This window comes from Microtus oregoni, unplaced genomic scaffold (assembly GCF_018167655.1).
Source record: "Microtus oregoni isolate MIOR12 unplaced genomic scaffold, Mior012 000004F_ref0000308, whole genome shotgun sequence".
Lineage (NCBI taxonomy): Eukaryota > Metazoa > Chordata > Mammalia > Rodentia > Cricetidae > Microtus > Microtus oregoni.
The window spans coordinates 64,788,681-64,816,250 of NW_024543063.1; the positions used below are offsets into that span (position 1 = coordinate 64,788,681).

At 45.0% G+C, this 27,570-nt stretch overlaps 1 protein-coding gene across 2 annotated transcripts in view; it reads left to right on the plus strand.

Annotated features, from left to right (window-relative positions):
- Nucleotides 1-6,653: 6,653 nt before the first annotated feature.
- N4bp1 (NEDD4 binding protein 1) overlaps nucleotides 6,654-27,570 on the plus strand; it is a 50,781-nt gene continuing 29,864 nt past the window's right edge. For both annotated transcript variants that reach the window (XR_005974144.1, XM_041649828.1), the window contains exon 1: nucleotides 6,654-7,078. Coding sequence is in view for 1 of the 2 variants with exons in the window: in XM_041649828.1 (XP_041505762.1) it covers nucleotides 6,881-7,078 (198 nt within the window). In the remaining variant the exon portion in view is untranslated. The remainder of the gene's footprint in view (nucleotides 7,079-27,570) is intronic.

Below are 27,570 nucleotides of genomic sequence, written 5' to 3' on the forward strand. Positions count from 1 at the left end.
TCTCTCTCTGCCGTTTGATTAGCTTGGATAGTGGTTTGTCAATCTTGTTGATTTTCTCCAGGAACCAGCTTTTTGTTTCATTGATTTTTTGTATTGTTTTCTGTGTTTCTATTTTGTTGATTTCAGCCCTCATTTTGATTATTTCCAGTCTTCTACTCCTCCTAGGTGAGTCTGCTTCTTTTTTTTCTAGAGCTTTCAGGTGGGCTGTTAAGTCTCCAATGTGAGCTTTCTCTGTTTTCTTTAAGTGGGCACTTAGTGCTATGAACTTTCCTCTTAGGACTGCTTTCATAGTGTCCCATAAGTTTGAGTATGTTGTTTCTTTATTTTCATTGAATTCCAGGAAGACTTTAATTTCTTTCTTTATTTCTTCCTTAATCCAGCTATGGTTCAATAGTTGACTGTTCAGTTTCCATGACTTTGTATGCTTTCTGGGGGTAGGATTATTGTTGAATTCTAACTTTAATCCATGGTGATCTGATAAGACACAGGTGGTTACTAATATTTTTTTGTAACTGTGGATGTTTGCTTTGTTACCGACTATGTGGTCGATTTTCGAGAAGGTTCCATGAGCTGCAGAGAAGAAGGTATATTCTTTCCTATTTGGATGGAATGTTCTATAGATGTCTGTTAAGTCCATTTGATTCATAACCTCCACTAGTTCTCTTATTTCTCTGTTAGGTTCCTGTCTGATTGACCTGTCCATTGGTGAGAGAGGAGTGTTGAAGTCTCCTACTATTAGTGTGTGCGGTTTGATGGCTGCCTTGAATTTTAGCAATGTTTCTTTTATGTACGTGGGTGCTTTTATATTAGGGGCATAGATGTTCAGGATTGAGACTTCATCCTGATGAACTGTTCCTGATATGAGTATAAAATGCCCCTCTCCATCTCTTCTGATTGATTTAAGTTTAAAGTCAACTTTGTTAGAGATTAGTATGGCCACACCTGCCTGTTTCTTAGGACCATTTGCTTGATAGGCCTTTTCCCAGCCCTTTACTCTGAGTAGGTGCCTGTCTTTGTGGTTGAGGTGTGTTTCTTGTAAACAGCAGAATGTTGGATCCTGTTTTCTTATCCAATCTCTTAGCCTGTGCCTTTTTATAGGTGAGTTGAGTCCATTGACATTAAGTGATATTAATGACCAGTGGTTGTTAACTCCGGTCATTTTTTTTTTAGTCGTAGAGTTTGTGAGTTTCCCTTCTTTGTTTTGTGTTGGTGAAGGGTCTCTAGATGTCTGAGGTATTGTGGTCATTGTTGGACTCCTTGGTTAGTGATTTTCCTTCAATTACTTTCTGTAAGGCTGGATTTGTGGCTGCGTATTGTTTAAATTTGTTTTTATCCTGGAAAATTTTATTTTCTCCATTTATAGTGAATGAAAGCTTGGCTGGGTATAGTAATCTGGGCTTGCACCCATGGTCTCTCAGTTTCTGCAGTACATCTAACCAGGACCTTCTGGCTTTCATGGTTTCCATGGAGAAGTCAGGTGTAAGTCTGATAGGTTTACCTTTATAAGTAATTTGGCCTTTTTCCTTTGCAGCTCTTAATATTCTTTCCTTATTTTGTATGCTTTGTGTTTTGATAATTATATGGCGAGGGGATGTTTTTTTTTGATCCAGCCTATTCGGTGTTCTGTATGCTTCTTGCACCTTCATAGGAAAATCTTTCCTTAGGTTGGGAAAGTTTTCTTCTATAATTTTATTAAATAGATTTTCTGGACCATTGAGCTGCCCTTCTTCTCCTTCTTCTACTCCTATTATTCTTAGGTTTGGTCTTTTTATTGTGTCCCATATTTCCTGAATGTTTTGTGATGAGAGTTTGTTGGACTTGCTGTTTTCTTTGATCAGTGTGTTTATTTTCTCTATGGTATCTTCAGAATCCGAGAGTCTTTCTTCTATCTCTTGTATTCTGCTGGTTATGCTTGTTTCTGTAGTCTCTATTCGTTTACCTAGATTTTCCATGTCCAGACGGCCCTCTGTTTGTGTTTTCTTCTTTGCCTCCATTTCAGTTTTCAGGTCTTGAACTGTTTCCATTATCTGTTTGATTGTTTTTCCTTGGTTTTCTAGGGTATCATTCACTGATTTATTCAATTCTTCAAACTTTCTGTTATATTTCTCATCCATTTCTATAAGGGCGTTTTTTACATGCTGTTTAAGGGTGTCAATCACTTTCATGAAGTCAATCTTTTCTCCTTCCTCTTGATTAAGGGGTTCTTGTCCTCCCGTTGTGAGGTCGCTTGTTTCTGGTAGCTTCATGTTGCTTTTCAGCTTGTTGGGCGAATTCTTGCCTTGACGTCGGCCCATCTCTTCTTCCAAATGCTCCCTATGGATCTTCTTTTACCGGATTAGGTCTCCTTGCCTACCAAACGCTGTCTCTCCCCAATGTTGGCTCTCCCAATGCTGGGTCTCCCCAATGCTGGGTCTCCTGGCGCCGAAAGATCAGGCCTCCGTGCTGGTTGGGCAGCTTGCAGACAAAGCGCCTACCCCGCTTGGTGCAGGCAGGCCACAGAAACAAAGGAACTGCTGCCCCCCCGGGAGCCCCGGCTACTCGGACTCAGCGCCCAGATAGGCTGGGCTGGGCGATGCCACGCGCCAAAAGAGGGCAGTGGGGGCGAAGTGGGGAGGGGTCTGGACGGAAGCTGGGTGGGCCAGGAAGAAAGAGGCAGCAGAGAGCCCAAGCAGGACAGGGGGCCAAGAAACCCCCGAGCTCCCCGTCCCAGGCTGGCGCCGTGGGCCAGAAACTCACCCCAATGCTGGGTCTCCTGGCGCCGAAAGATCAGTCCTCCGTGCTGGTTGGGCAGCCCGCAGACAAAGCGCCTACCCCGCTTGGTGCAGGCAGGCCACAGAAACAAAGGAACTGCTGCCCGCCCGGGAGCCCCGGGTACTCGGACCCAGCGCCCAGATAGGCTGCGCTGGGCGATGCTACGCGCCAAAAGAGGGCAGTGGGGGCGAAGTGGGGAGGGGTCTGGACGGAAGCTGGGTGGGCCAGGAAGAAAGAGGCAGCAGAGAGCCCAAGCAGGACAGGGGGCCAAGAAACCCCCGAGCTCCCCGTCCCAGGCTGGCGCCGTGGGCCAGAAACTCACCCCAATGCTGGGTCTCCTGGCGCCGAAAGATCAGGCCTCCGTGCTGGTTGGGCAGCCCGCAGACAAAGCGCCTACCCCGCTTGGTGCAGGCAGGCCACAGAAACAAAGGAACTGCTGCCCGCCCGGGAGCCCCGGGTACTCGGACCCAGCGCCCAGATAGGCTGCGCTGGGCGATGCTACACGCCAAAAGAGGGCAGTGGGGGCGAAGTGGGGAGGGGTCTGGACGGAAGCTGGGTGGGCCAGGAAGAAAGAGGCAGCAGAGAGCCCAAGCAGGACAGGGGGCCAAGAAACCCCCGAGCTCCCCGTCCCAGGCTGGCGCCGTGGGCCAGAAACTCACCCCAATGCTGGGTCTCCTGGCGCCGAAAGATCAGGCCTCCGTGCTGGTTGGGCAGCCCGCAGACAAAGCGCCTACCCCGCTTGGTGCAGGCAGGCCACAGAAACAAAGGAACTGCTGCCCGCCCGGGAGCCCCGGGTACTCGGACCCAGCGCCCAGATAGGCTGCGCTGGGCGATGCTACGCGCCAAAAGAGGGCAGTGGGGGCGAAGTGGGGAGGGGTCTGGACGGAAGCTGGGTGGGCCAGGAAGAAAGAGGCAGCAGAGAGCCCAAGCAGGACAGGGGGCCAAGAAACCCCCGAGCTCCCCGTCCCAGGCTGGCGCCGTGGGCCAGAAACTCACCCCAATGCTGGGTCTCCTGGCGCCGAAAGATCAGGCCTCCGTGCTGGTTGGGCAGCCCGCAGACAAAGCGCCTACCCCGCTTGGTGCAGGCAGGCCACAGAAACAAAGGAACTGCTGCCCGCCCGGGAGCCCCGGGTACTCGGACCCAGCGCCCAGATAGGCTGCGCTGGGCGATGCTACGCGCCAAAAGAGGGCAGTGGGGGCGAAGTGGGGAGGGGTCTGGACGGAAGCTGGGTGGGCCAGGAAGAAAGAGGCAGCAGAGAGCCCAAGCAGGACAGGGGGCCAAGAAACCCCCGAGCTCCCCGTCCCAGGCTGGCGCCGTGGGCCAGAAACTCACCCCAATGCTGGGTCTCCTGGCGCCGAAAGATCAGGCCTCCGTGCTGGTTGGGCAGCCCGCAGACAAAGCGCCTACCCCGCTTGGTGCAGGCAGGCCACAGAAACAAAGGAACTGCTGCCCGCCCGGGAGCCCCGGGTACTCGGACCCAGCGCCCAGATAGGCTGCGCTGGGCGATGCTACGCGCCAAAAGAGGGCAGTGGGGGCGAGGTGGGGAGGGGTCTGGACGGAAGCTGGGTGGGCCAGGAAGAAAGAGGCAGCAGAGAGCCCAAGCAGGACAGGGGGCCAAGAAACCCCCGAGCTCCCCGTCCCAGGCTGGCGCCGTGGGCCAGAAACTCACCCCAATGCTGGGTCTCCTGGCGCCGAAAGATCAGGCCTCCGTGCTGGTTGGGCAGCCCGCAGACAAAGCGCCTACCCCGCTTGGTGCAGGCAGGCCACAGAAACAAAGGAACTGCTGCCCGCCCGGGAGCCCCGGGTTATCCTGAATTTTTTTAAGGTTCACTCAAAGATGCCAGCACCCCCAGACAACAGGAAGCAGTCTAGAGAAAATGATGCCTATATTCCCCAAAGATGGATTATGGACGTTTGTCATCATTTAATGGGGTTTGATTACAAGTTATTATCATTCATTGTAAAAAAAAAAACAAGTTAAACAAAAGAGTTAAATTCAAAGTTCTCTTTATAAAGGAAAAGTGGAGGATATGATATAGGAATGGTTAAAAAAAAGGGTAAACTTTTGTATCAACTTTAATCTAGAAACAACTATTAATCACAAAATACTTTACATTGGTATGGATTTTGGTTTACTGATACAAATTTAAAGTGATTTTTGCTATACTATATGTATGTTTCTGCTCGTTTAGGATTTGGTGCTTATGCAGCTCATTTAAAATATAATGTATAAAAATACAGATTAGTAGTTAGTCAACTATAATAATCTAATTTATAGTCATGTTAGGTATGTTTTCAAGGTCTTACAGAGATATATATTAGATAGATAGTTGATCTTCAAACACTTCAAAGACCTATAGAATATGGCACTAATGTTTAATAACCTAAGGCTTTTCACGATAGTAAGACATGTCTGCTCTTGTCAGTACCAATTTGCTTCAAAAGAAGATGATGGGCATCAAAGAAACTCCATATGGAGTTTACTTTCTTTACGGAAAAAGCTAACTATTTTGGCAAAAAAACCCCAAAAAACAAAAAACTGTCCTTACCTCAACTGCTGATAGTATACTGTCCAAACTAGACCAGCAGGAAGCAAAAAAAAAAGTGCCAAACTTTCCGAAGACAAGGTAGGACAGTCCATCAAAATTCCCTGCTTCTCAAATTGTCTATCAGCTATACTAGGCCTGTAGGCCAAAGTTGGATGCCCAACATTACAGAACATCTGACTGTCCAGGCAGCCAGATATCCCTATCAGTAGGTAACATTTCACCCTTCTAGTGTCTTTGATGGAATTAAAGATTAAATAATTAAACTTACAGTTTTCCTTAATGATGATAAAATGTCAATTATGTATAAAACTTTAGATTCACAAAGATAGATATTAAAGTATTTTCTCTAATTTTGCCAAACACAAATATTATAACTGTAATGTTATATATAGTTTTACTATGTTAAAGTCAGAATCTTCTTTTTTTAATTAAGCAAAAAAGGAGATGTTATATAATCTTTTTGTACACTGAAGATGTCTTTGCCAAGGCACCTTCTGAATGTTTTAAGAGCTGACCCACGGTCTAGATGGAAAACTCCACCTACATGCTTATTTTAGAATGATTTCATGTATGTATTTGTGTGTGAGCACAAGTGTGAGATGGTAGACACGTCTCTCCAGGCAGAAGCCAGAAGGGGCCTCGGCCGGCTCCTCTACCGCTCCTCATCTCCTCCTTTACAGTCTCTGCCTGAACCAGCGGCTCCCCTTTGGCCCTGTCTCTGCTAAACAAGCAAGCCCTCATGTCTCCCTTAGAGTTGAGGTTATAGGTCTGTTTCTGTGTCTGGCTTGATATGCAGATGCTGTTATCCAAACTCTGTCTGAGTACCCAACAAGCACTCTTAATCACTGAGCCATCTCTCGTTTAGTTTTTGAAACAAGTTTTCTCTTGGTAGCCCAAGCTGGTCTGGTACACCTCAGGCTTGCCCTCAGCCGACTTGCCAACCTCATTTCCTGTTTCACTGGGATTACAGGTACTTGACACTATGGTAGCAATTTATTTAGCCTTTCAATTCGCCGCTAGTGGTTTCATTTTCTTTTTCTGTTACCATTTTTTTTTTCCTGAAAGAAGTAAATAAGGGAAGGAAGTAAAGGGAACAAAAAGACAGGAAAAAAGGAATCATTTGCCTACCAATGTAAAACCCAAAACTTCCGTTTGCTAGAAGACCAAAAGCAACAGGCCCTCATCAAATATGGCCACCCAGGCCTTGCCTGCCGACGCTTGCCCTTAACCAACATGGCGACCGCGTGCGTCGTCGACTTCCGTCGCCCTCAGCCTACCAACCCACCCCCGGCGACGGGGCGGCGAGCTTCAATGACGGCGGCAGGCTGAGCGCATGCGTGGCGGCTGTGGCGGCTGTGGCGGCGGCGGCGGCGGCGGCGGCTCTGGCAGCGGGGCGGCAGGTAGTCACTGCCCGCAGTTGCTAAGCTGCGGCGGCCGTGTCGGGATGGTGTAGCGGGGCCTGTGGACGGGCGAGACGGCCGGTGCGGCCCACGCCTCCCGAGTGGCTCGGTGCAGCGGCGGCACGCTGAGGGGGCGTCGCCGCCGCCGGCCCCCGGCGCCACGGGAGGCCGCGCCCGCCATGGCTGCCCGGGTGGTGCTGGACGAATTCACGGCGCCCGCCGAGAAGGCGGCGCTGCTGGAGCGGAGCCGCGGCCGCATCGAGGCTCTGTTCGGCGTGGGCCTGGCGGTGCTCGGCGCCCTCGGGGCGGAGGAGCCGCTGCCCGCGCGCATCTGGCTGCAGCTCCGCGGCGCGCAGGAGGCTGTGCACAGCGCCAAGGTGAGTCCGGCCTGGCTCGCCGGGCCGCGCGCACTGGGCTTAAGGGTTTTATCCCGGGAGCCTCAGTTTCCCCGTTTGTGAGGGGCGCCGCGAAAGCAGAGTGGGCGAGGTGCGCAGAACGCCCAGCCATCGCGCGGTCGCGCCGCTCCTCCAGTCCCTTGGATGTGCGCAAGGCTCGACGCTCTTGGTTGCTTTGCATCGTCCAGGCCGCCACGGCATGACTTCTGAACCCTTTGGAGATCTTAGGCCCTTTTGGAAATCAGGAGGGAGAAAGCATAACCGTAAGTGATGACCAGACCCTTCGGAAGTAGGATGTTTAGTAGCTGCGTTCAGAACAGCATTATTCCTGTATTGTTGATGGTCTACGACTGTATGATGCTTGTAGCACATCTGAAAGGAATAACGCAGTGTTTAAAAATCCAGCGAGGACGGTGTGCTAGGACTCTTTCCTTCTATTAGAAGAACAGCTGGAGAAACTGAAACTAAGCGGTGACTCACCTTGTGTCTAAGCAGTGTTTCAGACCTTATACCAGCTCAACACCGCCATCAGCCCCTCCCTCTCGTCAGAAAACAGTAGTAGAATGTGCCCGAGAAGCCTTAGATGCCTACAAAATCTCCTTGAGCCAGTGAAATAGGTAGTCGACAGGTTGCCTGGGGAAAGGGCATCTTAGTTATGTTTCTATGCAAGAGATCCTACAAGACCTGTGTGGGAGAAGGCCAGATAACCGAAGCTGTAGTGTATAGCATCCTAAGCTGCAGGGGAGGAGTAGGAAGTTGAGGGATAAGTTGGTGCTTCCTCTCCCGTGGTATTTGGAGAGTCAGATCTGGGAACTTAGGAGAAAGCCCCTTGCTGCACCTCCCGGTGTGAAGTCACCAGCTTTTCAAAGCCTGATATCTTGAACTTTATTTCCTGGACACCTTCAGGTGCCCACTTTCTCCTCCAGACGTTCCCATCCATAGGCCCCAGAATTTATGGGTAAGGTATTTGTTTTTTTAGAACCCAAGTGGATGATGCTTGTCAAACAACTTGGCTCTGGGGACGCCCTTTTTACATCCGACATCATAAATTTCACATCACCCTTGAGTGATTGTAGCTCCTGATGTAGTTAGATTTAATTAAAAAAAAAAGATGCGTAGATGTAATGTGAGTAGTCTATAAGGCACAGTGTGGGCTGGAGTCATTGATGTGGGGTCAAGTTTGTTTTCCCATGTAGTTCCTTAAATGGGCCATCTGATTTCTGAACAAATTGCTGTTTCCCTCCTTCGTCCTCAGCACCCACTCTTTTTGCTCTTCAGGCCTAAAAACGTGCCTGAGGCCTGTCAGTTCTAAATATTCCACCATGCACCTATTCTTCTCCTTCCCCTGGCCTTTACTTCGGTTAGGACTTTTGTTCCCGGTGTCCCTTCTAGCTTCATTGCTTTGGTGGCAATGCTCCCTGCCTCCTAGTTCACTTTATATTAAACTGTTGTTCTTCAGAAAGTCCTTGTTGCAGGCTGGAACCTGGTAAGGCTTCCTGTCACTAAGAACACTGTTTGTAAGACAATCTTGCTCTGGTGACTGGCTGGGCTTGAGTTAGCTGTCCTTGAGTTAGCTGTCCTAGCCTTGCCTCTGAGCTGAGATTACAGGCATGTGCCACCACAGGGCACTTAGTGCCATCTTGTTTTCTACCGTATGTGGTAGTGGCGCTCTCTTAGACTTCCACAACAGGCTAGTCTCTTCTCTCTTTGCTGTGTGTTGGACTGATCCTGTTTCTGCTCTTTTTGAGACCACCCCAGAGGTGCTTCCCTTCCACCTTGCCTATCCTGCCAAACCCTTCCTACCCCAGTTCTCTAGTGTGTCTGCTGGTGCCACACAGTTTAGCACAGCCAGCGGGAAAGGTGTGGTACACGATATTTTGGTAATGGTAATGTCACCTGCCCTGTTATCTTTTCAACATGTGTTACTCATACCGTAACCTAACCTCTTACCAGAACCCTTCTTCCGCTCCCTTGAAATTCATAGGAAGAGTTGACTCGCACACTCAAGGGCAGTTTGTTTTACTTTGTAACTTTTTGGCAGGGGGAGAGGGGAGGAAACCATTAACTTGTTACACAGAGAAATGGCGTTGAGGGGGAAACACAGCAAAGAAATGTTCAGCCAGGGTGCTGTGGTGAAACATACTGTAGTCCCTGAACTCTGGAGGCTGAGGTGTGAGGGTGGCGGTTTGCGGCCAGCCTGAGCTTCACAGAGAATCCCAGTCTCACAGACAAAAGTGTTTATTTTTGATACTGCTGGGGCTCAGACTCAGGGCCTTGTATCCACTATCTAGATAAGTACTTTTCCATGGAGCTACACCCCCAGCCCAAGAAGAGTTTTAAAAAGCTCCTGTTACCTCCATAAAATAAGGGGTCAAGGGGCTTAGCTTAGTGGTAGAGTGCTTTGTTGCTTCAATCCCTGGGGCCAGGGAAGAAAATGGGAGGCCCGGTAGGCCACCTGCTCCAGATTGGGTTTGTTACAATATAACTGTGAGAATGGCCTGTGAATTAGGCCTCCAGCAGTCAGGGAGGCAAGTGGGAGAGACTCTTTGGAGTGATAATGCCTGGAGGCTCAAGACAGGCACCGTCTACCCTATTGGACTTTGAAAAGCCAGAAAACCCCATATGAGGTGGCACTTCATGACGACATGTCAAGGTCCTTTGTGAGCTATGCTGGGCACATGTTTGCTCAGCTCAAGACCCCGAATATTCAGGAGGGAGTTAGTGAGGGTTTTGGCAGGGAAAGAGTTTGCCTGAAATTCCTGAATGATAATTTGAAGGCCAGAGGAGAACCAATAGTGAAAGGAATACTGTTTTACAGTTGAGCTGGACTTGGGTGGGATGGTAAGGGACTTGAGACCTGAGTGGAAGTAGGGATTTAGGGTATTTAAACCTTGGTAGCTGGAAGGAGCAGTTCATATTCTTTGACATCTTGGTGTTGAGGCTGCCTGGGTAGTCAATTTTTTAAATTTTTATTTACTCATTTCTTAAAGACAAAGTCTTGTTATGTAGCTCTGGCTGACTTCCAACTGGAGATCCTCCTGCCTCTGTTCCTCAACACTGGGAGTATGGGCATGTACCACAATGACTAGCTGGTGGTAGCATTTGGGGAAAAGCTCACCCGTGAGGGAGTCAATGTGTGGTTGTCCCTTACCCTCAAGGATCCTGTAGCCCAGTAGGAGAGATATGTCGATAGAGGACAGGGTGATTCACATACACTTGCCGTGTGTTCAAAGTATTGCAGTAACAAGAGAAAGGAAAGACTTCTATGATCACTGAGGCTCCACTTAGGTGAAGGAGGGGAACATGGGCAAAGTCACAGGTATTTGAAAGGTGCAGTTTTACTCAGTTTCTTAAGTAAAGAGAGCAAGGAGGAAATTTTCCAATGTAGCAAGAATGTCTGGGGCCTGCTGACAGGTGTGGAAAGTCTTGACTGCGAATGATGTAGCTACAAAATGCCACAGCGTTTTCTTCTGGACTAGATGCTCTGCGGTGATGCAGGGACAGATGTGGTGAGTCAAGTCCAGCAACTTCCATACTAATTTGGCATTACTCTGGGAACTTAAGAGGTAAGGTTTGTCCTGGCTAGTTTTATGTCAACTTGACACAAGCTAGAGTCATCGGAGAGGAGGGAATTTTATTTGAGAAAATGCACCCATAAGATCAGGCTGTAGGCAAGCCTGTAGAGCATTTTCTTAATTAGTTATTGATGGGAGAGGGCTCAGACCATGTGGGTTTGGGTCCTCTCTGGGCTGGTGGTCCTGGGTTCTATAAGAAAGCAGACTGAGCAAGCCTTGGGAAGCAAGTCAGTAAGTAGCACTACTCTATGACTGCATCAGCTTCTGCCTCCATTTTCCCACCTTGTTTGAGTTCCTGCCCTGGCTTCCCCCAGTGCACTGTGGTCCATTCTATGTAAGCCAAATAAGCCCTGTTCTCCCCACTCTGCTTTTGGTCGTGGTGGTTCATCCCAGTAATAGTGACCCTGAAGAAGATAGTGTGAGAAGATAGAAAACCTGGAGAGGACTTACTCATTGGCTGCGGTAAGGAGGAACAAACTTATATTTTTAATTCCATGTAGAAGTATCAACACAAACTTTGTGTTATTGTATTCTTTTTTTTTTCTTTTGGTCTTAAGATTATGTAGCCCAAAATAGCTTGGAGCCCTCAGTTTTCCTGCCTCAGCCTCTCCCCTGGGATAACGACATCTGGCCACATTGATTCTCTTCTTAAAGTCCTCCACACAAAACACAGCTGCCAGTGGAAATAAGTGACTGTTTACCCTGAGCCAAATATGAGTGACAATGGCCTAGGGACACACATTCTGGTTGCCCTGAACAACTTGTCTTTTTTTTGTTGTTTGTTTGTTTTTCGAGACAGGGTTTCTCTGTGGACTGAGCTGGCCTTGAACTCAGTGATTTGTCTGTATCTGCCTCCCAAGTGCTGGGATTAAAGGGGTGTACCACCACCACTAGGCTGAAGAACACGTCTTAACATGGAAACAGTTACATAAACTTTCATCGTCAGAACAAAAGACAGTCATAAATCATCTGACTCTGGTAGCACACACTGAAATCCCAGCACTCTGAGGCAGAGGCAAGGAGGATCACCACAGATTCATAGCCAGTCTGGGCTGTCTGGTCACTGTCTAAACCAACCAAACAAACAAACAAAACAAAAGGGGGGGGGGGGCAATTGTCAAGGAAGTTTTCAGGTATGTTGTTGGGAACTTAAGGCGGGGAAATCTGTAGTTCTCAAGTGTTGTTTGTTTGATAGTGGTCTTAGCCTTTGGGAGCGATGGAAGCTAGTGTCCTGCTAAGTTAATACATCCCAAAAGCTTTACCAGTAGTTAAAAGGATGCAGGTGGACAGTGAATGGCCACTGGAGGGACTAAAGATAGCCTTAGCTCTGCAGTGTCAACTTTCTAAAACCAGGCTCGAATCTTCAGCATAGCCACCTCCCAGGAGGGACAACAACTTCAGGTTACAAGATATGTATTTATTTATTTATTTATTTTGGTTTTTTGAGACAGGCTTTCTCTGTGGTTTTGGAGCCTGTCCCGGAACTAGCTCTTGTAGATCAGGCTGGTCTCGAACTCACAGAGATCCGCCTGCCTCTGCCTCCCAAGTGCTGGGATTAAAGGCGTGTGCCACCACCGCCCAGCATACAAGATATGTATTGTAATAAAATCCAACCCCACATATTGAAGAAAATATGTCAGTGATTCAGGTGGAGCTTTTGAACTGCCCTTCTAACCTCTGCTTTAAAAAGTCTAACACTACAGGGTTAGTAGTAAATTAACACACTCCTCCCGTTGGAGAAGAGAGCCGCAGAAGGCCTGGTGGCCTAGAGCACTGTCTCAGAGAAACATCAGGTGGTTCTTCCTGGTGTGTGTGTGTGTGTGTGTGTGAGAGAGAGAGAGAGAGAGAGAGAGAGAGAGAGAGAGAGCGCGCGCGCGCACTTAAGGCTGCTTTGAGACTGCTTTCCTAAGAAACCAGAAGGGACTTACTTTTATGGGACAGAAGTAGGGACCAGACGGAGTCAGGAACAATGAACTTAGAGTATCACTGGACCTTGGAACTGGCAGGTGATGTTTCCCTGGTGGAGGAGTGAGTTCATCCAGGTATCACAGTTAAAAGGACCTAATTACAGTTGAGCAAGGCAGAGCAGGGCCCAGGAGTTGTGTCTGAAGAGTCCCCGTGTTTGAGTGAGCACAAGGAGGTAGAAAGGCTGAATGAAAGCAGAAGGGAAAAGAGGAGGACCAGGCTAGACTGTCATGCCAGCTGGTCTCCTTGTACCAGGTCCTTGTTTGCTTAGAGAATGATACCTGGTTCATGAGTGAACAGTAGACTTGTTCATGGAGGAAGTAATTTAGAAATGTACAGTTGGGTAGTATTGTGTAGACCTTTTGTGTTGATGTTACCAGAAAGAAATGTGATAGCTTTTTTGCATTTCCTAGAACGATACTACACACACACACACACGCCATATAGTTGTGAAAATCATCTTAAGAAACAGTGGTTGGCTCAGTGTCTTTTATGGGTAACACTTTGGGGTTATTCCAGAATGTTGAAACGGGAGCTACTCATTGCTGTCATTGTAGCTTCCCCTTCCCAGTTCTCTTCCCAGCCAGTGTTGGAGGATTTGCTTTAAAATTGCATTTACTTAACTAGTTTTGTCAGAGCTCTTTATGCCGTAGCCTGTGTGGGGGTCAGGGTCAACTTGTCAAAGCTGGTTCTCTCCCTCTACCATATAGGTCCTGGGGATTGAACTTGGGTCATCAGGCTTGGTGGCTGGTAAAATGCTGAGGCATTTTGCAGACTCTATTGTAGGTTTTTTTAAAAGATGTATTTATCTTTCAAAGATGTTATGTGTATGAGTATTTTGCCATTGTGTATGCCAGTGTGCCATGGCATGCCTGGCACTGAGAGATGTCAGAGGTCATCAGATTCCCTGGAACTGGTGTTACTGGTAATTGTAAGCCACCATGTAGGTAAATCAAGGTTCACTATCTTGTTTTTTGCTAGCATTTTGCTAAGTTAATATTATTGCATAAAGTTAGCTTTCTTAAAATTCAGATGAAGTTATGGGGGAAAATCTCTATAGTAATTAAGGAACTGCTTTGTTCTTGTTAAACTCCTATAAAAATTATAAAATTGTGAGGGTGGGTATGGTGTGTGTGTGTGTGTGTGTGTGTATACATGCCACATTGTGCGTATGGAAGTCAGAGTACAACTTTGTGAAATGGATTCTCTCCTTTACCTGAATTCTGGGGATTAGTTTAGATCATGCTTGTACTGCAAGTACCTTTACCACTAGGGCATCTCTCTAGCCCTGTTGTTATAGTTATTCATGAGACAGAGTGTCACTATGTAGACCAGGCTGGCCGAGATCTGTCTGTGCTATTCTCCCCCCAACACACACACCTCATGGGGCATTAAAGACTCTTAACCCTGGATTTTGTTTTTGTTTTTGTTTGTTTTTAATATAAAGTCTCACCATGTATCCCTGACTGGCCTGGAACTCACAAAGCTCTACCTGCCTCTGCCACCTTAGGCTGGGATTAAAGAAATATACCACTACACCCAACATTTCTGGTGTTTTTTTTTAATTAAGAGAATAAAATTGCTCTTGTTGCTATAGGTAGATTAATGCATATTGATGTATCTCTATTAATTCTTATTAATTCTCTATAAATTCTTGCAGTAATAGATGCTTATACAGATAAGGACTTAGTAACTTTTTTCCACTTGAGAAGTCTAAAGATGGCCAAGCATTTGTGATACACACCTGTAATAACATTTATTAAGGAGGCTGAGGCAGGGGTGTTTCAAATTTGAGGTCTCCTTGGGCTGTGTAGTGACTTGGAGATCAGCTTGGGTAACTTACTAAGACCTTGTCCTCAACCAAAAAAAATTGTAAAGGAATTTGTAGAGGGCTTGCCTAGCATGTACAAGAAGACCCTGTGTTTAATCCTGAGAGGACAAAGAGGGGAAGGAAAGTGAGGATAAGCAAGTCTCAGTAGTGGCTATGAGTTGGTCCCATCATTGCAGAGTGACTCGCTGCCCCAGCTATCACAGCTTTGGCTTAAGAAAAAAAATATATAGAGGTACCTTAACATATTCTTTGCTGCCTCTATTGGCTAGAACTATGTCATGTGATCACTGCTAGTATCAAACTAGAAAATTTTCATTTATGACCCAGGTATATTGCTGCCCTGACCAGAATCTGAATTTTGTAATCAAGGAAACAGAAAATGGATATTGATAGCTTGGCTGCCATGTCTTATTACATTCTTTTTTTTTTTTTTTTTGATTTATTTATTATGTATAGTGTTCTGTCTGCATGTACATCTGCAGGCCAGAAGAGGGCACCAGATCTCATTACAGATGGTGGTGAGCCATTATGTGGTTGCTGGGAATTGAACTCAGGACCTCTGGAAGAACAGCCAGTGCTCTTAACCTCTGAGCCATCTCTCCAACCCCTTATTACATGCTTTTTAACAGGTACCCTCCTTCCTGTCAACTGTTTTAACTCATCAGGGGACCAGCTGGATAGGAAAGGTGTCTCTGAGAGTGTCCAGTATAAAAGTACTGAGGGAGTAAGGCTGCATATTGAAGGCTGACTGGTTCAGGTCCTATAGAGCAGTGACTTTCTCTGCCTTAATATAGATGACATGTCAAAATCATTCATCTAGATACATAGGCCTTCTTGCATGTTTTTGTTTTTACCTTCCTTTCTTCCTTGCTGGGCAGTGGTGGTACACTTCTTTAATCCCACTCCTTAGATGGTAGAGGCTAGCAGATCTCTGTGAGTTCAAGACTAACCTGGTCTACAGAGCAAGCTCCAGAACAACTAGGACTACACAAAGAAACCCTGTCTTGAAAAATCAAGAGAGAGAAAGGAAAAAAAAAAAGAAGAAGAAGAAAAGGGGGGAGTGTCTCCTATAGCCCAAGCTAACCTAGAACTCCATGTAGCCAAGGCTATACCTTCAGGACCCTTGAACTTCTAACCATCCTACCTTCATCCTTAGTGCTGAGATTTCCAGCGTGCACCACCATACTTGGCTCTTTTCTTCTTTGTGTGATGCTGGGTTTGGAACACAGGGCCTAATTCATATGAGCAAGAGCTATGACACTGAGCTGTCCCAGCCACAAACCAGAGTCTCTCAATCTCATCTGAAAGTAGATCCTAATATCTGCTGGACAGACAACCACATGATCGTACCTTGAAGGTCAGATTGCTGCTAGAGGTGCTGAGAACACACCCATGCACATAGAGTGCATTTGAGACTGGCAGACTGGTCCTTGGCCCTGGCAAGGGGATCAGCAGAGCTGGGGATAGTGCAGTACACCTGTAATCACCAGCACTCAGGAAGCTGCAGGAGGGTCATTTGAGATCAGAGCCATCTCAAGGAAAGGGCCAGGAGTGACAAGAAACAAAGAAAAAAGCAGAGAAGGGAAGACTTCCTGCTGCTGAGGACTCATTCTGGTAGCAAAAATGAGACAAGCTTGTATTTAAACAGGTAACCAGATGCCTTTTGGGGTTACAGTGGCTAGTTTCTCTAACACGTGAGTGCACTCAGGCGTCTTAATGGATCCTACAAACTCCCAAAGGGTAAAACACCTTTTGAAGTTACAAGTGGACTTTCAGACAGGCAGTGAGCTCATGACCCAGAACTAGCCAGCAGGACCGTAAATGTAGTTCAGAGAACTTTGAGGACATGGATGAAGAAAAAATACTGGAACCAGGCATTTAATCCAGTGGCTCTGAATTTGGGGATCAAATGACCCTTTCACAGGGTCACCTAAGATCATCAGAAAACACAGATACTTATATTAAAATTCATAATGGTAGCAAAATTGCAGTTATGAAGTAGCACCAAAAATAATTTTATGGTTGGGAGTCACCACAACATGAGGAACTGTATTAAAGGGTTGCAGTGTTAAGGAAAGTTAAGAATCACTGCTTGAATATCAGCACTCAGGAAGCAGAACTCTTGTTCAAGGTCAAACCTGGTGTACATAGTGTATTCCAGGTCTACATAATGAGACTCTGTCTCAAACAAAACAACAACAAAAAGAATGCTGGAATGAAGTTGCTGAGTGGGAAAATAAATTGGGTACCTAATAACATCTTACAGAGCAAAGAAATTGTACTCAGTGGGGCTATCTCTTCTACCAACTTACAGAGTTATCATCTTGATTGGCATAGTTACACATTTCAATTAATTGATTAATTAATTTTCTAAACAATGTGCCATGTATCCAAGGCCGACCTGTAATTCTATGTAGCTAAGGATGACCTTGAACTTTTTTTTAAAAGATGCATTTTTTATGTATATAGTATGAACATTTTGTCTGGGTGTGTGTGTGTGTGTGTGTGTGTGTGTGTGTGTATGCCTGATGTCTTTGGAGGGCAGAAGAGGATACTGGATTTCTTATAACTGGAGTTAACGGATCTTTTAGGTCTTTTGCAAGTAAGTGCTCTTTAACTGTTGAGCCATCTCTTCAGCCCCTGACCTTGATCCTCCTGCCTCCACTTTCTGAGTGCTGAGGTTACATTCATGTATTGTCATTTTTTGATACAGTACTAAGATACATGAATACTAGGTAAAGTGTGTGTGTGTGTGTGTGTGTGTGTATGTGTATTTGCTTCTAAAACTCTGGCTTCCCAGTCTAGACTATAATTAGTAGCAAGATTAGTAACAAGTGGTATGTCAGACAAAAGATATAGTTTTTAGAAAATTAAATAATTTGGGAATAGGCCAAAGAAATAGAAAAGCCATATTTTTGTCTCACTTAGAAGTATTTATTTAATATTTTTGCTATGTAAACTTTGTATTTTGAGGTAGGTATTGCACTCACACATCATATTCTCCAGGATGGCTTTGATCTCCACTCCCAGGTGTTGGGATTATAGGCATGCATCACTATACTCAGTTTTCTACTGTTGGAATGGGACACACACACAAGACTTTCTGTCATTTTGGCCACTCTTTCTTAATGTTTAGCCACATCATTGTTACAAGATGTTGGTCCATATCCCAAACCATCTATATGTATTGGTTAGACATGAAGTGATTTATTTAGGGTTTCTCAGCAGTGATGCCGTGGGGCATAAAGTTTGGGTGTGTGAGGAGGAGGTACTATGTCTGTAGGATGATTAGCAGCATCTGTCTTCCATCCTCTAGGTGCCAGAGATGCCAGAAATATCTCCTCAAGCTGTAACAGTCAGGTACCTTGATGTTGTAGATGCCCCAGAGAATTATGCCTGTTTGACAGTCACTGAATTTGATGGCTAAAAGCAGTTCTCATTCCCTAGAAATGTGCAGACTACTGCACTTGTGATAAACATTACTGTAGTAAAAAGGGCAGAGGGGCTGCGTCCCCAGCACCCCGGCTGCCTGCTCGGCTAGCTTATGCCCCGAAATAATTACACACAAACTGTACTCATTTAAACACTGCTTGGCCCATTCTCTTCTAGGCTAATTCTCACATATTAATTTAGCCCATTTCTAATCATCTGTGTATGGCACCCCAAGGTGCACTTACCAGGAAGATTCTAACCTATGTCCATCCTGGGTCGGAGCTTCATCCCGGGAGCGGGGCATGGCGTCTCTCTCAGGCGTCTGCTCCAGAGAGGAGAGCTGTCGAGACTGACCTCACTTCCTCTTCCTCCCAGCGTTCTGTTCTGTTTACTCCTCCCACCTATCCTCTAACCAATAAAATGGGCCAAGGCAGTTCCTTTATTAGCCAATGACCTTCCTCCATCACATTACAATTTAATAAGATGCTCCTGTGTATATAAAGCAGAGATTAATATACACACTCTGATTCCTCACATGATGGTTTTGGACAAGAGTAGAGGAAGGAAAGGTTAAAGGACATAGCACAAATAAGTGTACATGCTAATTGAAACCAGAGGTCTTGAACAACCCCTTGGAATGTGAACATTAGTTATGTGGAGTTAAACTTTCCTTTGGGCCACCAGCTCACAAATAATGACACTTATTACAAATTATGAAAGCACAGCCTATAGGTTAGGCTTGTTCCTAACTAGCTCTTGTAACGTAAATGAACCCGAGTCTATTAACTTATGTCTTGCCATCTTGCACCTCTCCACCTAGATTCCACCTCTTCTTCCCTTCTCTCCCCAGGAAACCCCCCATGGGGCCTTTCCAGCTGTTGGCCATTCACCTTTTATTACAACAATCAGCAATACACCTTCACACAGTGCACAAAATAGCTCACAACAGTCTTGCCCAGTAGGAAGCTTTCTAGAGTGCTTTCAGAAACACCTCTTATTGTAACGGGGTAGACAAGTTATTGTATTGAGGGCGTAACAAAATTGATGCGTAGAAAGAAGTTTGATTTATAGTTGATTCCAATGAAGCTTGGAGAGGCTAAGAGTGTAATTGACAGAAAGCTACCTAGAGATAATTTGAGAACTACCCTCCTCTGAGAGTCATAGAAAGTGATAGCAAAGTATTTGAGACATAGTCAGGAGAGGGAGAGGCACTCAGTAGTACCTCCTGGACAACCCAGCTTTCCTAGATGAGGAACAGCACTCAGGTCCTGGCAGACCAGAGGCAGATAGATCTTTCGCTGATGAGGGTGGGGCAACAAGACTAGTTGTATTCCTCAGTCTGGGTCAGGAAGCGGCATATTTATGGATTAAAACAGTGTGACTTCCACTTTGCTGGAGTGTACCTGGTTTACCTGAAAATGACGTCTGTGCGCCAGGCACACCCCGGAGTCAGAGTCTGACTAAAGCCCAGCATGTGACTAGTGATTTGCTCATTTATTGTTTGCTGGGAAGGTGAATGAAACTGCACCTGTGTCAGACCATATCCATCGATAGCATGTATGCACACCTGTGAAAAGAGACGTGCTTACTTACCAGAGGACAGCTTGCTGGAAAGTATCTTGTTCTTAACCCAAGCTGGAACACTTTGGTGTAGTTGTTCCTGTCTTCATTCAAGTGATACCATTTGAATAGACAGAACCCAGCTTTTAAGTGGTTGGCTGTAAAATGGGGTCACAAGCTACTGTTTTCATAGACTGTGGAGGTGGAAGAAGGACCAAGATTGGGTTACCCTATACATTCACACCTGGTAGTAAGGCTAAAGGGAACTAAAACTGGGAACCCAAGGCATGTGTGTAGACACCGTGATAGGAGGAAAGAAGAGGACCTGATGTGGACTTGAGGTTAAGAGCACTTACTTTTCTTGCAGTGGACCTAAGTTTGGTTCCCAGCATCCAGGTTAGGTGGCTCATAGCTTCCTCCTATAACCCCAATCTTGATTCCTTGACGGGGGCTGGAGGGATCATCAGATCATCAGCCCTTTTCTCCATAGGCGCCTACATACTCAATGTGAACTTATAGAGAAGTCTGTGTGTGTGTGTGTGTGTGTGTGTGTGTGTGTGTGTGTGCGCGCGCGTGTGCACACAGACACAGACACACACTTGTTTTTAGACAGTCTCTCTATCTGGCCATGGATGTCCTTGAAACTCACTGTGTAGACCTGGCTGGTCTCACATCACAGAGATATGTCTACTTCTGCCCCCTGAGTGTTGGAATTGAAGATATGTGCTACCACACCTCTATCTCTATCTCTATCTCTCTCTCTCTCTCTCTCTCTTAAATAAGAGTCTGGTCCCTGGGGAGGAAGAATTTTTTGTTTTATTTTGTTTTTTAACATTTATCTATTATATTACTTTTTTGAGGCAAGATTTCATTCTGTAGCCCAGGCTAGTGTTGAATTCATGGCTGTACTCCAACCTCAACTGTGCTTATATTTAAAAGCCATCATATCTGGTGTTCCTATCTCTTTTTTGAGATGGGTTTGCTAAATTGTTCATGCTGGTCCTGAATCTAGTGCTCCTGCTTCAGGCTGTTGTGTAGCTGAGACACAGTCATGTAGGACTTCACACACACTGGCCTGTAGTCTCTGATATCATTTGTGCATTTTCCACTAAGAGTAAAGGGGATGAGAGTAAAAATAATTGGGGTCTTGAAAACACTTTGGGGGATGATAAGAATAAAGGATAAATTGTCTTGGAAAGCTTAAAGTTTTAGAGGTTGTTGAAATACAGAGACTGACAGGTTTTCTGCACAGGAACATGTCTTGGGTAGGTCCTGAGTATGACTTTGGTGTTTTGTTTTTTCCTAGGAGTATTTGATAGACAGTGGAGAGAGTTGGGGAGGGGGGAGTGAATATGGAAAATGCATCCCTAACTTGTCTATTACTAACATAGACAAGAAATGGAGACATAATGTAGACCTATTGGAAATGTGTAGCTTATTAGTGCTGAGGAATTTGTTTTCTAAGGCTATACAGGGTATTTTTAATTTGTATATATGATATTGGATGCATATTAGTGCCTATAAGTAAAAATCTTACTTATTTTCCTAGAGATACTGTAGAACATTTTGTTTTTGAGTCAGGGTATCTTGTAGCCCAAGGAGATTTGGGTGACAGGTTTGCCACAGTGCCCGACCCTAGCATCTTAAGAGCTTCCTTGCCTTCATAGTTTACTTACCCTACCTCAGCGATGGTTAGTGGATTTGAGCATCTGCCAACTGTGGGGATGCTTCAGGTCTAGCAGAGCTGCTCGGTTCCACACACCGGTGGTCACATTCAGTTCCTGTGCTTTGCAGGCTGTCCTCTCTTTGTCATCAGAGCCCCTAGCTGTGTGCTTCCAGGAGGAGGTAGAATGGTGAGCCGTGCTGGAGGAAGGCTTCCCCAGGTGCCAGCCACGCTGTAGTTGCTTTACCCACTTCTGGTTTGAGCTCCTTTCTGAGTAGCACAAGTTGCCAGGAACACTTTTGAGCATGTGAGGAGTGGCTGGAAGTGATTGTGGTGGCATATGCTTGTGATCCAGCATTCCAGAGACTGAGGGAGACTGCACAGTCCAGGCCAGCCCCATCAACTTGGGAAGATCTCTGCTCAAAGGTGGGAATGTCAGCTCCCTGGTAACACCTGCCTAACATGCCTCAGACCTTGGGTTTAACCCTTCGTACCCCAGGAGAAAGGGGAAGGAGGAGGGAAATAAATCATGGTTACTTACTGGTCTCAACATCAAGGTCAACTTTACATTTTCTGTTGGTTGCATGACATGGGAAACACACAGAAGCATTGAAGTGTAATAAGCTTAAGACACAGAAGTTTTTTTCTTTTTTTAATTGAAAAGAGTTTTTCATACGCTATTTTCTGATTGCTGTTTCCCCTCTACCTACTCCTTTTAGATCCTCCCAAATCCATACCCTTTTTGCTTTCTCTCATGAAACAAATGCGTGTCACCTTTTGCACAGCTAGTCCCTGACATATGCTAGATGCTTTAATAGCTGTGGTGAGTGAGTGGGTGAATGAGTGAATGTGTAAACCAAGTTCTTCTATGCTTTGAACAGAATTACATTTAATACAGTCTTGACCTTTTCTTCATTTTCCTCCAAATTCTCTTTTTCTGGAGTATGTTAAATTTGTTTGCTGATCATAGCGAGGGAATCTACCCTGTGTTTATCTTTGTTTTACTTCATTTTTGTTTGTTCATTGAGATAGGCGTGCATTACGTATATGTAGCTCCAGGTGGGCCTTGAACTCCGAGTTCCTTCTGCATCAGCCTCCAGGGCACTGGGACTAAAGGCATGCATCACTATGCCTGCAACTTCATCTAGTCTAGCTTTTAAAACTTGTATTAGAAATGAAAGTATAAAATTTATAAATTCTTCTTGTAGTAAATTTGTCATACTTTGTGAAATATGTGAAAAAAGCATATTTGAAACTTACTTAGGAGAGAGGCTGGGCATGTTGACTTCTTGCCTTTACCCCTAACATTGGGTTTCCTGGAGCTGGAATCATAGGTTGTGGTTATGAGTCAGTCACTCAGCATGTGTGTAGGGAACCAAACTTGGGTCCTCACAGAACGTGTTCTTAACTACTGACCTTCTTCCTCTTCCTCATTCTTTCATTTTTTTTAATTTGGTGTTTTGAGACTAGGTCTCACTCTATCTCAGGCTACAATAAAATTGGGACAATCCTCCTGCCCCAGCCTCCAATGGTGAGATTGTAGCCATAGGTACCATGCTTGACTTTATATTTACCAGTACTCTTAACTCTGATTTCTTTCCTTCTCCTTTTTACATCCCGATTCCTGTTTCGTGAATTTAGTATCATTTTGTATTTCTTAGAAAGTGTGAATTTTTTTTTTCTGTCCTGAGGATTTGTGATGGTTCCCTTGATTGTCAACTAGCCTCAGTATAGAATCATGTGGGAAGAAAGTCTCAGTGAGGGACTGTGTGCATCAGGTTGGCCTGTAGGGGATTGTCTTGATTTCATTTGTTGATGTAAGAAGAATCTAGCCTAAGACATGTGTTACCGTTTCCTGGGTTTGGGTGCTGAATGATAGAAAGAGAGAATGTCCGCTGAGCCCCGGTAAGTATGCATGCATCCATTTCTGATAGACGTGATGTGACCAGCTACAAAGCCCCTGCCACCTTGACTATTCTGCTGTCACCTATAATTGTGAGCTAAAATAAAATAAGCCTTTTCTCCCAAGGGTTGCTTTCTGTAAGGTTATTTCATCATAGCTACAAAGATAAAGATAAAGCAGGATTGAACTAGGGCCTCATGCTGCCAAGGGCTCTGCCCCAGAACACTGTTTGCAGCCCTGAAGCTGTCATAAGAATTCTGTTTTATTGTCTTGGTCTCATAGCCAAGCCTTTGTTCATACACAGGTATCTTTATGTGTTTGATGAAATTTTTTTTCTTCTTCTTTTTATTTGGGGGGGGTTCGAGACGAGTTTGATTGCTAAAAACAAAAAGTATACATTGTGTGCTTGGTTTTTAATGTATGTATATGGAATATGAGGCAGCTATTGCAAAAAGTGGGAGAAGACAGGATCCAAGAATAAATGAACTTAAGTCTGGAAATGTAGGTCAGTGGTAGAGTACTTGTCTAATGTATACACATCTCAGACTTTGGTTCTCAGCACAGGAAGAAAACAAAACAAGAGCCTTTATCCTGGCGTATTTAATTACACGTGTGGGGGTGGGAAGGTGGCTCAGTGGATAAAGCACTAGTTACATAAGTTTGGGAACCATGTAAAAGGTCGGCAGGCATAGAGGCAGAGACAGGATTTCATACGATAGCCCAGCTGTCCCCCACTGCTACCTCCTAAATGGCTTACAAGTGTAAGTTCCCATGCCTGTTTTTTTTTTTATTGTTTTCTAATATGTGCACTTATGTCTTATAAATTTCCTTTTCAAGCCAGGTATGGCTGTCCATGACCATAATCACAGTGTAGGGAAGGCAAAGGTGAAAGAACCACGGAGTTCAAGGCTCACTTGATGATCTAGTCATGGTTCTGTTGAGACTATTGGGATAGCCAATAAAATCAATAAATAAACATGTCTTTCAGCACCGCTTCAGTTATGCCTTGATAGCTCATATTATTTTCATTTAGTTCAGTGTGTTCCCAAGAAAACCCCCCTATGGGCACCATGGCGCAGCTCAGCAGCAGAGCACTTACCCAGCATGCCTAAGGCCCTGGGTTCATCGCAGCACTCGTCTGAAGATCCCTACCTTTCCAAAGAAAGGAACAGAAAAAGGAAATCCCCTGCTCGGAGTTACTTAGAAGGGTTCCTTAGTTTCTAATTCCCAACCATTTGGGAATTTTTCTGATCTGTAACTGATTTGTTTGATCATTTTGTGGTCAGATTGTGCTACATAATCTCAGTTCTTTTTACATTTGTTGAGATTTGTTTCATAGTCAGCATAAGGTTTATCTTGATAGTTCTGTGGGTTCCTGAGAAGAGCATGTTTTGGCTGTTAAGTGTACTGTGTAGACCTGCATGGCTGTTTGGTGGTGGCTGTGACCACCTTGTAGGTGCTGGGTCCTCTGAAAGAGCAGCTAGTGCTTTTAAACTTGTGACTTCTGAGCCAGCTCTCCATCACCACCAGCACCAGCCCCCCCCCCCTTTTTGGTCTTTTTTTTTTTTTAAACCCTTTCCTCTTTCATCTAGTGTTGAGAACCAAAGTCAGGGTCCTGTGCTTGCCTTAGCAAACATGCTGTTGCTGAGCTAAAGCTTCCGCTCTTAAATATAAAACCTATATAAATAAGATGACATAGGAGAGGTGTAACAAGTTGGAGCTTAGTGAAGGAAAAAAACAAACAGATCTTTCTTAAAATTTAAGATTTTTTTTTGTTGCTACCACAAAACATCCTGCTAATTCATAGATAACCGAAAGAAGGGTCTGTTGCCATAGCTCAGTTAATAGAGCTCCTGCCTAGCGTGCCTAAATCCATAGGTTCGATTTCCAGCGCCGCATAGACCAAGTATGGTAGAGACTGGCGTAGGCTACATAAGATCCTGCCTCAAAGTGGGGAAATGTGGGAAGACAGCTACTGATGTATATAAAACAGATGGAAGCCACATTCTTACAGAAGATGAGAAAAGATAAAGAAGTCTCAAAACACAGTGATAAAAAGCAGTCCAGTTAGAGACAAAGGAATAAGATGTTTCCCTGGAGAGGACAAATGGTATGTGGTCAGGGTCACTAGCCAGGAGGACAGTGGGGACCGAGATAAGGTCTGCCACACTCCTACTGAAATGTCAAGAATAGGAACTAGTGCTCTTAAAAATTGGCAGAGTTTTGAGGAAACTGGATTTCATACATTTGGGTGGTACTGTAAAATGTGTAGCCAACTGAAACATAGTTGGGTAGCTTGTTAGAAAACTAAATATGTGTTTACCCTGTGAACCAGCAGCCGTGCCTCTCAGCATTGATCCTAGAGACATGAAAACTCACATAAAAACCTGAACATGGATCTTCATAGCAGCTTTGTTTTCCTTTAGGGTGTGTTGTTTTGTTTGAGGCAGGCCTCGCTCTATAGCCGAGGCTGGCCTCAAACTCTTGCTTTGCGCTCCCTTCTTTGCAGTCTCTAGCATGAGCCACCACTTCCAACAACAGCATCTTAAGTTTTAAGGGCATCATATGACAAAAGTCAACCTCACTACACTCACATCCTTGCTTATGGCAGCACCATTCACAGTAACTGAGTCGTGGAGCCAGCCTAGATGCCCACCTGCAGGTAAATGGGCAGAGGAGACGTGGTGCATTGGCACAGTAGAGTTTTAGTCAGCCTTTAGGAGCTGGATAGGAGAGGAGGATGGGGTGAAGGAGAGAAAACCCCATGTATTCTCGTGTAGAACCTGGATTTAAGTGTGTGTGTGAGTGAGTGAGGGGTTGGGGACCAGTAGGAGGTGGAGAGGTACAGTAAGAAAGGTGATGTGTGGGTACAAGTGAAGTGCAATGAGCCCTGTGCACTTTCTGTGTGCTAAATTGTTTAAAGTCAAATATTGTATAATTCCATTTTTATTGGTTTAATAATGTCACAGAACTATGAATTTAAAAACAAACTGAGTATCAAGAGATTGAGGGTAAAGTGGTAGATGTGGCCATAAAAAGATAAGAGCAGTCTTTGTGGTAGTAGAATAATTCTAAACATTGGCACAAGATGATGGTTTTATAAAACCATGCGATGAACTAGTCTAGATCTGTGGACTCATGTGCAATGCAAATGTTCTGATTCTTAGGGTACCACCATGCAGATGTAGTGGTTAGGGAAAATAGATGGAGTGCAGTCTGTATTGTACCTTTAAAAAGTTAGTTCTTGTGAAACATTAGCTCAAGGTAAAGCACTTTATAAAAACATTTTCTCATTCTAAAGAACTTATTTTTTAATCTATGTATATGTGGTAGAGAGGTGGGTATATGCAAATGTGTGTACAGGTATCCACAGAGGCCACAAGAAGGTGTTGCATCCTCTACAGTTGGAATTACAGGCTGTTTTGAGCTGCCTGACCTGAATGTTGTGAACCAAACTTGGGTCTTCTAGAAGGGCAAGAAATGCTCTTAACTGCTGAACCATCTCTCCAGCCCCTATAAAAATATTTTTAAAGCCGTATGTAAAAATAACATAAGTTCAAACAAGTATTAGTAATTGGAGAGAGAACTGTTTGTGTTAGGGTGTCATGTAGCCAAGGCTGGCCCTTTCCCTGTGCACCTGAGGATGATTTTGAACTTCTGATCCTCTTTCCCCAACCTCCTAAGTACTAGAATTATAGACCTGCACTACCTTGCCTAATTTATAGGGTAACAAGTTTGAACTCAGGCCCTGGTGTGTGCTAGGCAAGCATTCTACTAGTTTAGCCACATCCCCAGATCCCACTTGGAGCTCTAAGACTGCTGGCATCAGTATTTAACACTGCTTGGATATTCAAGAAGGTAAGACAATCAGTTATTTGGTTTAAACAAATTGTCATGTTAAAAATAGTAGAAAATTACACTTATTCAAAAGACAAGACTCCTGTGCTTCATCCTCAACACAACAAAGCCCAGTGCAGTCAAGACTCATAGGAGCAGTGAAAGCCTGCTATTTCATCTTTGTGGAGATTTTGTGATTCTGAAGTATAAGTAAATGCACAAAGGTTAGGTATAAATATTTGAATGGATTCTAACTGAAGGGGCGTGGTCAACAACAAGTGCATACTAAGTTCAAGCTGATGCTACACAGGCAGAGCTTTTAAATAGCGCTGGTTTTGGCAACACCCTGGGTTGAAAGTATAGGTCAGATCTCCCTTTACAGTGTCTATGCAGAAGTACACTGCCCGTTGAGTAACAGTCTCACCATGTACCGAGGTACCCTGTAAGGACTTTAACTCCCCTAACCCTCTATGACTGCACTCTTCTTGCCTTTGCTGTTGAAGAAACTGGACTTCGCTTGTGTAACTTGAGCAAGACTGCACCAGTAGTATTTATGGAATCTGAGACTAACATATTCCAGAGCTAAAGTTGGTGGGTATATTAACAAATACGTTTCACCGGGAGGGGTGTGTGTGTGTGTGTGTGTGTGTGTGTATGTGTGTTGCATACACTTAATTGCTTGACTCATTTTTTTTTGTTCCAATTAGC